This window comes from Lynx rufus, unplaced genomic scaffold (genome assembly GCF_022079265.1).
Source record: "Lynx rufus isolate CCGP_SWC_20201006 ecotype Redwood Valley unplaced genomic scaffold, mLynRuf1.p SCAF_65, whole genome shotgun sequence".
Classification (NCBI taxonomy): Eukaryota; Metazoa; Chordata; class Mammalia; order Carnivora; family Felidae; genus Lynx; species Lynx rufus.
In genome coordinates this window covers 107,718-120,897 of record NW_025814884.1, presented here as the reverse complement: position 1 = coordinate 120,897, position 13,180 = coordinate 107,718, and the positions used below count along the sequence as shown (strand labels likewise).

The 13,180-nt window shown below is 39.6% G+C and overlaps 1 protein-coding gene and 1 pseudogene across 1 annotated transcript in view; one reads left to right on the top strand and one right to left on the bottom strand.

The window, feature by feature from the left end:
* LOC124500937 (ankyrin repeat domain-containing protein 26-like) overlaps positions 1–13,180 on the bottom strand; it is a 149,707-nt gene that overhangs the window by 38,115 nt on the left and 98,412 nt on the right. Inside the window, 4 exon segments of the mRNA XM_047064798.1 lie at positions 1,081–1,227; positions 3,592–3,729; positions 3,962–4,142; positions 5,983–6,196. Of these exon segments, the coding sequence (XP_046920754.1) occupies positions 1,081–1,227; positions 3,592–3,729; positions 3,962–4,142; positions 5,983–6,196 (680 nt within the window).
* Positions 10,143–12,842, top strand: LOC124500938 (dnaJ homolog subfamily C member 10-like; annotated as a pseudogene).

The window sequence follows — 13,180 nt, the reverse complement described above, 5'->3', positions numbered from 1 at the left end:
CTCCACTTATATGAAATATTCACAAGAGGCAACTCCATTGAGAGACCAAGTAGTAGACTGGTGGTTGCCTGAGGCTGGGGGCAACGGGTAAGGGTTTCCTTTCAGGGTGACGAAAACATTCTACTTGATGGCAGTGATGGTTGCACGAGTGTACACAGAGACAGTGAACTGTGCGTGGCAAATGGGTGACTTTTATGGTATGTGTTTTGTACCTCAAAATAGCTTTAAAAAAACCCAATGGCAGGACACAGAGAATGTTCTTAACTCTCGCTTTTGGGCGCCCATACTATACATGATCTGAATATTTCCGTGCTTTGACAATATGTCTAAAAGGCAAAGAAAATGAAGGAAATGCCGAAATTCAAGTGGTTTGTTAAGCGATCTTTCTGTACAAGTCATCCTGAAATCAATATGCATTCTTCTCAAAAGTGAAGATGAGAACTAAGACAATTATCTGAAACATCCCATTAAACATTATCTTCTGATTTGACCCAGCTTGCCTCATCATGGTAATAGAGATATCATTAAAAAACACTGTTTAGTAGGGGACAAAAGTCTCTTGGGGCACCTGGGTGGCTACGTCAGTTAAGCGTCCAATTCTTGCTTTCAGCTCAGGTCATGATCTCATGGTTCATGAGACTGAGCCTCACACTGGCTCTACACTGACAGCATGGAGCCTGCTTGGGATTCTCTCTCTCTCCTCTCTCTACCCCTCCCCTGTTAACACGCATGCACACACTCTCTCTCACTCTTTTTCTCTCAAAATAAATAAATAAAATGTAAAAAAAATTTTAAATTAAAGAAAGAACAAAAAAAGTCTCTCAATTTCTGTGAGGAAGGATACAAAAGCCTCAACTTTCCTAAGAGTAAATATTATAAGAAAACAATGTATAACACAAATAGGAGAAGGAGAGGCAGAAGTTTACGAAATAAATGCATTGTAAAGATACTAAAATCATAATAAATTAATTATAATGAAAATACCAAAGAAAGCGGTCCATGGAAATTGGTATCCTAAAACACTTTATATTATTTAACCAGCTATAAGTTAGCTGTTGACAGGTTACATTTGCTACATACCTGACTTCTGATTTGACCTAATTTCTTCTTGAGATCCCGTGTTTCATCTTCCAGACGAAGATATGACGTAACCTCTGGGGAAGCCTCTGACATAGACTTTTTCTTCAGAGTATCCGCCAGTTCTTGTTGCAGTTGTCTCGCAACTACCTAATAAGACATTTCTGTTACTGATTTTCTAAATCATCTTATTATTAAATTATGTTAATAATAGACAACTCTCACATACGTACTTTGAGAAATATCAACACATACATCAATTCACCGTCGTTTTGTAACACATACACATTCCTGTTCACTGAATTCAGTTAAAGACACAAAAGGTGTTATCTCCCTGCCTAGTTCTGATTTTTTATGGTGTCTCTTTCCAGTCTCAGCACGACAATTTCGTCCTGCAACATGTGGTTTTTCTTGTGTTTTCTCATGATTATCAGAAAGCTAAGTAAAACCAAGCACATTTTCAGATAGCACTGAATAAAATGGCAGTATCATGATTTTCTTTGAAATGAAAGTATAATCTGTGTTTAAACAATGAAAAGGTTGCAGGGGGTGCCAGTGTGGTTCAGTTGGTTGAGTGTCTGACTCTTGATTTTGGCTCAGGGAATGATCTCACATTCTGTGGGTTCAAGCCTCGCATCAGGCTCTGTGCTGACAGTCAGGAGCCTGCTCAGGATTCTCGCTCTCCCTCTCCCTGCCCCTCCCCTTCTTGCATTCTCTTTCTCTCTCTCTCTCTCTCTCTCTCTCTCTAATGAATAAAGAAACATGAAAAGAAAGAAAGAAAGAAAGAAAGAAAGACAAAGAAAAGAAGGAAGGAAGGAAGGAAGGAAGGAAGGTAGGTTACAGAAAGTGAATATCCAACTGGAAAAAAAATAAAGTTGGCTCCAAATCTCAAATTTTAGACAAGCATAAGTTCCCAAAAGTTCAGAACTTTAACTGAAGATAATGAAGGCATGAAAGTCAAAAAGAATTTGTGAGAAAAGTGTTCAGAATCTCAGAATTGGAAAAGCCTTTCGCTGATTTACAACAAACCAGAAGGCCTACAATAAAAGATTAATAAATCTGACTATACTTAAAAATTGAGTTTACAGTAGATATCGAACACAGCGACCCCACAGTAAAATCCTTAGCTCTGCATATACTCGGACAGATTAAATTTCCTAAAATTCTTCTTTCCTGAGAATATTTCATAGATATCTACTTTGCTACCATTTCTATAGTCAGTTATAAGAATTATATCTATTGATAACTGAAAAATCTAGGCACTGTACTATAATAGAAACACTTCTACATACATCAATGAACTCATTTGGTTATCACAATTCTAGAATGGAGAGATTAAAACGGTGAGCTGCAGGACTCTCCCCAGGTCTTCTCAGTCCACAACTAGTGCTCTTGCACCAACCACTGCCACTTCTCTAGTGTAAATACACAAGTACGAAAGAAGTCTTGTATTTCAAAATACTCATAGGAAATAAGGTGAAATTCATACATCTCTTAGAAAACCATGAGATGATTTACTGCTGCAATGACTTGCATTTCCTCTTCATGTTGAAAACAGTAATAAATATAAAGGAGGGGAAATACACTCAGCTATTTTATTAGGAATAAAATACCTATCAATAAATTATCATTAAGTATATACCACAGCATACCATTGTTATCAAAAGTTCCTTGTAATGAAATAGGATGCTACTTGAAGCAAAAGTGTTACTTTTCTCAAAAGTAGGAGACTTGAGGGGCGCCTGGGTGGCGCAGTCGGTTAAGCGTCCGACTTCAGCCAGGTCACGATCTCGCGGTCCGTGAGTTCGAGCCCCGCATCAGGCTCTGGGCTGATGGCTCCGAGCCTGGAGCCTGTTTCCGATTCTGTGTCTCCCTCTCTCTCTGCCCCTCGCCCGTTCATGCTCTGTCTCTCTCTGTCCCAAAAATAAATAAACGTTGAAAAAAAAAAAAAATTAAAAAAAAAAAAAAAAAAGTAGGAGACTTGATACCGAAAATATGATCAGTGAACTGGCTACACTTGTCCTCCTGTCCATTAGCGGAAGTGTTCACCTAAACTATTAATATATCAAGGCAGTGAAGTAACTGTTCAAAACTAAAACACATGTTGCTAGTAGCAATAGTTTTGAGATTAGGGAAAGCTCATCAATTCCTACAGAAAGTAATAAAAGCCTCTCTTTGGACGAGGACATTATGAATGTCACTAGTTGTTGCAGACAATGCATTTAATCAAGAATATTATTTTATCCAGTGAAGCAAAAATGCCACCGTCCCCCATGACCCTCCACTAAATATATGTGCTTTTAAAATCCTCTATAGTTTCCATGATGATCAGAGTTCAGTTTCATATGTACATACATATATATATATATATATATATACATATAGATACACACACACATATGTATATATACACACACACACACATACACACGGAGAAAAAAGTAACAATAACTAAAAAATAGAATGCATACAAATACATACACACATGAACTTCAAAATAACTAAAGAAGATACCTTAGAATTAGTTTTCTTATGAGCCATTTCTAGCTCCTTTTGCTTGCAAAAGAGATTGCTTAGACTTCCATCTTGTAAGACTCTGGCCTTCTGTTCTGGAGAAAGTTGCCACTGAGTGTCACTGCGCTCTTCTACAACCTGGAGACACATTTCATTATGATTCTGGTCTCATACCGTTAAAAAAAAGAAGGTCAAAAGCTGAAGAGGAGAACTTTAAAAAAAATGTTCAAAAGAACATAATCCCATGTTTTAATTTATTTTAAACCTAAAGAATATATATTGAGTCAAAGGGATACTATAAAATATATATGTATACTATTACACTATGTAATATAGATGGAAATACAGTTTTTATCAAAGACTGATTTACCTGATTTTTTGTGGCCTTCAATTCCGTGTTAAGCATTCTAAGAGCGAGTTCAACTTGTTGTTTTGTTTCAACTTCTTTCTTATATTCGTCTTCTTTTCTTCTTAACTTTTCCCTAATATTTTCATATAACATATCAGCATTTCTTCTTTCTTCTTCTTCTTCTTCTTGTTTTAAGGTACATCTGCAATTACATGTGCTTCTTTTAAAATTTGTTTTGTTAGACATAAAAAGTTCATTTTATGATCTGGTTCCACATAAGTTGGCTTATTATCCAAATGAAAAATTTCTATGGTCTCCAATTGTTTTCCTTGTAGGGCTCATGTTTTTAATTTGTCACTTCAATGTCTTCCAAACCATACATACAGTTGAAAAGAAGCCAGGAGAAAGCATTATGAAACTTCGTTAGTTTTAGTCAGTAATAACTCTGGTAGGTGTTGTAGGAAAGGAAGTTTGAAATTATCCAGGAAAGTTAGAGTTGAAAATTACCCCCTTTCCCACAGGTATAATTATTCCTCCATAGGACAGATAATTCAGTTTCTCATTAAAAAGAGAAGTTGCTGTTTATAAGCAAGTTTATCAATTCACTGGAAATAAAATTTCCACTTGACGAAACCTTACAGGTACCTCCAAAATGATGTGCAGAGAAAGAGAGCATCTGTGGATGTTGTTTACACAACATACACGTGCAGATTACTGTCATCCAAGACTACGCTGACGAGTCTAATATCTGTTGCCTATGCTTTTTGTTTCTTCTTCCACAACACTTGCAACTTACCTTGTTGATGATTACCTACTTTATGAATCACTTAAACATCCCTTCTAGAACAACACAGGATACGTATTAATTAAGTAAACAATAAAGAGTAATATGACCTTTCAGCATACACTTTTGAATTAATTTTATCTACCTATGACAGAGATGCTGAAAAAACTTCTCAGTAACCACTTTCCGTATTACTTTTTTTAATGTTTATTCATTTTTGAGAGAGAAAGGGAGAGCCCATGCAAACAAAGGGGGGGGCAGAGAGAGAGAGAGAGAGAGAGAGAGAGAGTGAGGCAGAAAATCCGAAGTGGGCTCTGCACTGACAACACACAGCTCGATGTGGGGCTCGAACTCACGAACCCTGAGATCATGACCTGAGCCAAAGTCGGACGCTTGACTGACTGAGCCACCCAGGCGCCCCCATTTTACTTTGTTTAAATTTTTTATTGAGAGAGAGATGACGCAAGTGAGTGAGGGTGGAGAGAGGGAAAGAGAGACAGAATCCCACGAGGGGCAGACAGAGAAGGAGAGACAGAGTGAGAGAAGAGGAGCTCATCCAAAGCGGGGCTCGTGCTCACCCAAAGCAGGGCTCGAGCCCACCCAAAGCAAGGCTCAAACTCACGAGATCATCACCTGAGCCGAAGCCAGATGCTTAACCAGCTGAGCCACCCAGGCACCCCCACTTTACCTTTTAACCCCTGCATGTTAAGAAGCAAACGGAATCAATTTTGGCGGATTTTACTGTCTTGAGAAAAATGACCATTTTATACTCTGTTGGTAGGTACAGAAAGTAATATAAACTTTCCTGAGAACAATTTAAAAATATGGATCAAAGACCTTTTTAAAATTTTTTATACTTTAACCAGATTACATTATATTGAAGAATTGACTCCAAGCAAGTAACCAGACATGTAGAAACAGATTTATATAAAAGACATTCCTGACAGCATTAATTAAAATACAGAGAGATGAAAAACAAGCAGAATTCAATCTCTTAAATAATGATGTTTCTTGGACTATGGTGGACTTTCATATGGCCATTAAAATTGTGATTTGGAATATACATTAAAGTATTAGAAGTATTCACTGTTAAGAACTTGCTATGTTATTGCCAAGAATCGCACACCTCACAACACTAAACAAGTATTCTTTCCAGGAAAATCCCATAAGGTAAGTCAGCAATTACAAAACTGCCCCTACACATCTGTAGTATAAAAGGAAACAGTTGAAATATTTCCTTAAAGCCAAGATGCTGTACCTCAAACTGCAGAATTCACGTTCCCATTCCACTTTTTGATGTTCTAACCGTGATATCATGTCTTTGGCTTCCTGTAGCTCGTTTTGTAGTGCACTAACCATTTTGTCCATTTTTGTCATTTTTCCCATAAGAAGTTTACAGTGATTTTTGTTAAGTTTCCTTAATTTCTCATAGGAAACACGTATATCTTGGATTTTCAAGAAGCCAGCATAATCTGCATCAGAGAAGAAACAGAAATGAAATAGATGAGTACTTTTTGCATATACAGGCCTGTGCATCTTCAATTCACTCATTCACACATTGAGTAAATATATACCTTCAATGGAAGATGTTATACTCAGCTCTACAGATGCAATAGAGAAGACCCCTGGCTCTCGATTAGCTTAAAGTCTAGTGAGGGAGAAAGACAACTCAAATGGTAATTCTAAATTCAGGTAGTTCCTATTAGAAGACAGAGTTCTGTGATCATAACTTGATCTAGATTGGGCCCAAGGAAGATAGATGTCCCTGAGGAAGAGATAAATATACTGAGGAATGAAGGATGAGCAGGAGACAATTAAGCAAAGGAGGAAGACAAGCACTCTCGACAGTCTAGAGCATGTGCCGAAGTTCCACTGTAATCTGCTTCTGGCCAAGATGGGGTAACACGTACTGATTGATCTTCCTACCTGAAGCAAGCAAAAACAAAACAGACAAAATACAATTTTAACATGATTTTCAAGACACAGAACTTCAGACAACGAAGGACAATGATCCCTGAAAACAAAACACGTTAGCCTAACACGTATGCCCAAGCTCACTGCCTTGAGAGAGTTTTCAGGCTACGACACAGGAGACATAAATTATTTAAGTAGATTTCACCAGACTCCTTGAGTCGTGGTGGCAAAACTGAGAGTCTGGTGAAGTCAAGGCAGATAGAGACGACAGGTCAGCATCCAGGAGAGGAGAAAGCAGGACACAGAAAGAACCCTGGGCATCTGCACAGGGTCCCCTTTGGCTATTCAGCAGAGTAACAACCAGTGCATACATGGAAGGAAGTCATCAAGGGAAAAAAAATCTGGAAAGAGTAGAGGAAACACTGCCTGGTGCTCCCACAGCACGAGGGACAGTATCTATTCACATTAGCTAAGATAGAAAAACTCATAATTTGCCTTAGGCTGATCACCACTCTGGATTCATCCAATAATTTGTAAGAGCAAGACTAAAGGATCCAACTGTTTGTAAGTAACTTAACTATATCTCCAAACAAAGCATGAAAAGATAACTAGAGGCATGGGAGCTATTGTTTTAAAAACCAAATAGTACTTACAGAGACGTAAATTATGTTAGCCATGAACAATACGATGGGTAGGAATAAACACATATTAGACATCACAAAACAAAGGACTGAAGTTTAACATTGGAAACCTGGGAGAAAACTTCAACTGGGAAATATACAATTGCCCAAAGAGGCAGGGGAAAGGGACAGGAAAAAAAAATGGCCCAAATCTTCCTAAACCTCATGAAAACTATAATCCCACTGACCCAGGAAGGATATGTCTAGGAAAGAAGAAATGGAAGTCAACTCTTGTGATTTGCCTGAACTCTATACGATGTGGTATAACATTACTGGAAGGGAGACTGTGATGCTGAAGCCATAGACTATAAACCCTAAACCAACCACTAAAGCAGCAAAACTGAAAAGTTCTAGCTAGGAAGCCTAAATAGATAAGTGAATAAATGAATACATGAATAAATGAATACATGAATAAATAAATAAATGGATAAAACTGAATCATAAAAATTACTCGATTAAAAGAAAGCGGAAAAAGAAGAGAACGGGAACAAGGAGCAGATAGGACAAATGCAAATCAAACAGCATGATGACATATTCAAATCAACTATCTCAAAAATCACAGTAAATGGCCATTTGTAGCAACGTGGATGGAACTGGAGAGTGTGATGCTAAGTGAAATAAGCCATACAGAGAAAGACAGATACCATATGTTTTCAGTCTTATGTGGATCCTGAGAAACTTAACAGAAACCCATGGGGGAGGGGAAGGAAAAAAGAAAAAAAGAGGTTAGAGTGGGAGAGAGCCCAAGCATAAGAGACTCTTAAAACCTGAGAACAAACTGAGGGTTAATGGGGGGGTGGGAGGGAGGGGAGGGTGGGTGATGGGTATTGAGGAGGGCACCTTTTGGGATGAGCACTGGGTGTTGTATGGAAACCAATTTGACAATAAATTTCATATATTGAACAAAAACATCACAGTAAATGAAAACGGTCTAAAAGCCTCAACTAAAACGCAGACTGTCAGAATGGATAAAAAAGGAAGACTCAACTAGATGCCACCTATACAAAATGCACTTTAAATGTCAAGACAGAAATTTGTTCGAAAGACAGGAATATGATATACCACACTAACACTTGACCAAAGAAGGCTGAGCTAGAGTGGCTATATGAATAGCAGACAAAACAGTTTCAAGCAAAAAAAAAAATATATATATATTACCAGCAATAAACAACAGGTCATTATATAATCGTAAAAGGGTCAATTAAGAGCAATCTTAAATGTTCATGTATCTGTTAATAGCTTCAAAGTACATGAAGCAAAAATTGATAGAACTGAAAAGAGAAAGAGGCAAATTCACAATTATAGTCTGATATTTCAACACGCTCAACATCAGCAAGGGCATAGTAGACTTGGCCGCCACTATTCTTCTCAAGGATCTATGGAACACTTACCAAAAAAGACTATGTTCTGGGTCAAAAATAAATCTTAATAAAAGGAAGAAGTCAAGAGGCCTGAAGTCATAATAGTGTGTTCCCTGACCACAAAGCAATCAAATCAGAAATCAAGCACAAAAATATCTCTGGAAAATACTCAACTATTTGTGAACTACAGAACACATCGAAATATCCCCTGGGTCAAAGAAGTAATGAAAAACGAAAAAAAAATTAGAAAGGATTCTGAACTGAATGAAAATGAAAACATAGTAGAATTTGTAGAGTCCTGCTTTAGTAGCACTCACATGAAGACTGATAGCACTGAATGTATACATTAAAAAAGAAGAGGGAAGTGCGGTGCTCCTTGCTGCCTTTGTGGCTCCTCCCCCAGCTTCCCAAGGCACCCTGCCCTGCCCCGCCCCACCCTGGCAGTGGCTGGAGAGCAGGGGCTTTGTTCACAGCGCACAGCAGGCAGTTGGGTGGGTGGGGGCGGGGTCCGCCAATGCCGGGAATTGAAGGTGGGGGAGTAGCTGTAGGAGGAGACCCCCCTAGACTGAGGTGGGCATGGGTCGGGCCCCGGGTTCTGCTGGAGTGGGAGGCGGCGGCGGTGGCAGAGGCATGGTCCTTCTGGAAGGGAGAGCCCAATGCCTCTGCACCTGTCTCCCCTCCCTTCCTCTCCGCCCCTGCCATGGGTTTTGTGTTCTAGCTCCCCATCTTTTTCTCACTACCTACATCATCACCCTTCTTCCGACTTCGCTTCCCAGCTTCTTGCGACCCTTTCTCTCACTTAAGCCTCAGTTACTCAGGCTCTTTTCACCCTAGTCTTGCCGGAGACTTCATATGCCAGCAGTCTCTTTCATGGGATGTCCCCATCCTTCCCCTCTTCCCACATCCTATTCTGGGCTGATGGCAGCCAGAAATCCTTCCTATTGCGTTTACCGGCAGTTTCCACCTGGCCCTGAAGCTTGGTGCAGATCAAGTCCACCACACCCACGCTGAGAAGGACCCCTAGGAGAACCACTTGTCCCATGGTGGTATTGGACAATGTGTTCTCGATTTTCCTCTGGTTGCTTATTTTAGTCTGAGTATTTGTTACTCTCCACCGCTATACTTTACAAACGTATGTTTTGGTTGCATGACAAGGAGTTGGAAATGAGCCAGAGACCATTCGCAGGTAAGGAGAAGATTTAGACATTGAGGATTCAAGGAAGAAAGGAGAAACAGAATGTTAAGAAGGTTAGATTCCTGAAAGTATTTCGATATCTTTTGTGATCTGAGGAAGTGGAGATTACTGAGCCTACACAGATTGACATTTTGGGAGAAAATTTCATGGTGCTTGATTCGCTCTTGGAGTAACGTGAACACAAGTTCTCAAACCTGCATATTCTCTCAGTTGGAACCAGCTGTATATCTGAATGTTCACTTTCATCAGAACTTGTATCAGAGAAAGAATGGGAGTCTGCTTCAATGAAAATGACTACCTCTGGGACCTGAAAAGGGTCATTCTGTTTCCTAATAGTGTATATGACCATTTTCGTGGGAACAGATCAGGATTTTTACAGTTTACTTGGAGTATCCAGGACTGCAAACAGTAGAGAGATAAGACAAGCTTTCACGAAGTTGGCATTGAAGCTACATCCTGAAAAAAAAAAAAAAAAAAAACGAATAACCCAGGGCGCCTGGGTGGCTCAGTCAGTTGAGCGTCCAACTTCCACTTGCCTGGGTCATGATCTCACAGGTCGTGGGTTAGAGCCCCGCGTTGGGCTCTGTGCTGATGGCTCGGAGCCAGGGGCCTTCTTTGGATTCTGTGTCTCCCACTCTCTCTGCCCCTAACCCACTTGCATTCCGTCTCTGTCTCTCTCAATAGTAAATAAACACTAAATAAATAAATAAATAAATAAATAAATAAATAAATAACCAACCAACCAACCTACCAACCAAATGAATAATCCTAACGTACAGAGTGATTTTCAAAAATAAATAGAGCATATGAAGTACTCAAAGATGACGATCTGTGGGAAAAGTATGACAAATACGGAGAGAAGGAACTTGCAGATGATCCAGAAGGTGGCCCGTATGAAAGCTGGGATTATGATCGTTTTGATTTTGGTGTTTATGATGATGATCTTGAAAGCATGACATTGAATAGAAGAGAAGTGGATGCTGCTGTTCATTGTGGAGAACTGTGGTTTGTGAACTTTTACTCCCCAGGATGTTCACACTGCCATGAATTAGCTCCCACATGGAGAGACTGTGCTAAAGAAGTAGATGGATTGCTTCAAATTGGTGCTGTTAACTGTGGTGATGATAGAATGCTTTGCCGAATGAAAGGAGTCAACGGATCTCCCAGCCTCTTCCTTTTTAGGTCTGGAACGGCCACGGTGAAATATCACGGGGACAGATCAAAGGAAAGTTTGGTGAGTTTCGCCATGCAGCATGTTAGAAACCCAGTGATGGAATTATGGACAGGAAATTGTGTTCACTCCATGGAAACTGCTTTTGCTGCTGGTATTGGCCAGCTGATCACTTTTTGTTGCAAAGGAGGAGATTGTTTAACTTCATAGACACGACTCAGGCTCAGGGGCATGTTGGATGGTCTGGTTAATGTAGGATGGATGGACTGTGCCACCCAGGACAAACTTTGTAAAAGTCTGAATATTATCACAAGTACTACTGCCTATTTTCCTCTGGCGCCCCATTAAATAACAGAGAGAAAAGCAGCATTTTGTTCCTTAATTCATTGGATGCTCGAGAAATATATTTGGAAATCATGCAGAATTTCCAGATTTTGAGCTACTTTTGGCAAATACACTAACGGATCGATTGTCTCATCATCTATGGCCCTTATCGTTTAGTTTCGGAAAACATGAAAATCCAAATGATCCTGAGTTGAGGGAACTAAAAACTCTACTCAAAAGTGAACATATTCAAGTTGGCAAGGCTGACTGTCCCTCTGCACCAGACATCTGTAGTAACCTCTCTTTATTTCAGCCATGTCTAACAGTATTTAAAGGACAAGGAACCAAAGAATATGAAATTCATCATGGAAAGAAGATTCTATATGATATACTAGCCTTTGCCAAAGAAAGTGGTAATTCTCATGTTGCCACACTTGGACCTCAAAATGTTCCCGCCGATGACAGGAACCGTGGCTTGTTGATTTGTTTGTGCCATGGTGTCCACCATGTCAAGCTTTATTGCCAGAGTTACAAAAAGCATCAAAGCATCTGCGTGGTCAGCTTTAGTTTGGTACACTAGATGGTACGGTTCACGAGAGACCCTGTAACACGTATAACATTCAGGCGGATCCAACAACAGTTGTATTCAACCAATCCGAGGTTCATGGATAAGGACATCACTCTGCTGAACAACAGATCTTGGAATTCATAGAGGATCTTAGGAACCTTCAGCGACCTCCCTGACACCCACCACTTTCAATGAACTAGCTAAACAAAGAAACCATGATGAAGTCTGGATGGTTGACTTCTACTCCCATGGTGTCATCCATGTCAAGTCCTAATGCCAGAATGGAAAAGAATGGCCCAGACACTAACTGAACAGTTACTGTGGGCAGTATAGAATGCCAACAGTATCATTCTTTTTGTGCCCAAGAAAATGTTCAGAGATACCCTGAGATAAGATTCCCCTCCCCCAAAAACCAAATAAAGCTTTTCAGTATCACAGTTACAATGGCTAGAAGAGAGATTTGGGGCACGGGATTTCGACCTCAAGCATCCACAAATCTAATGACTCAGACTTTCGATGAAAAAGTTATACAAGGGAAAAATCACCGGGTGATTGAATTCTATGCTCCTTGGTGTGGACCTTGCCAAAATTTTGCTCCAGACTTGAAGCTCTTGGCTAAGACGATGAAAGGAAAAGTGAAAGCTGGAAAAATAGACTGTCAGGCTTAGGCTCAGACATGCCAGAAAGCTGGCATCAGAGCCTATCCGACTGTTAAATGTTATCCCTATGAAAAAGCAAAGAGAAACATTTGGGGAGAGCAAATAGATGCCAGAGATGCAAAAGCAATCGCTGTCTTACTAAATGAAAAATTGAAAAATCTCCACACTCATGGAGAGAGAGATGAGGATGAAGTTTAATGATATGAAGATGAAGAAAAAAGAGAAAAGGAATTCTAACCCATGACATCAGAGGAACATCTTTGTAGGATGTTGCTACATTCTGGGTCACACTAAAGGAACATTATCTCGGAATTGTAATTGCACCGTCTGAATTCTGTACAACATTGGTATAAATGAAGGGTTGGCAAGCTTTTTCTGTAAAAGGCCAAACTGTAAATATTTTAACCTTTGTAAACCATATACTTTTGTCCCTTAGTACTTTGTTTTTGCTTTGTTTACAACCCTTTACAAAATCTAAAACTTTTCTTACCTCAGGGCCATACACAAACAAGCCAAGCCACATTCAGTCCATGGGCCATAGATTGCTGACCCCTGGAAATGATACTAAAACTGCCTGGCTCAAC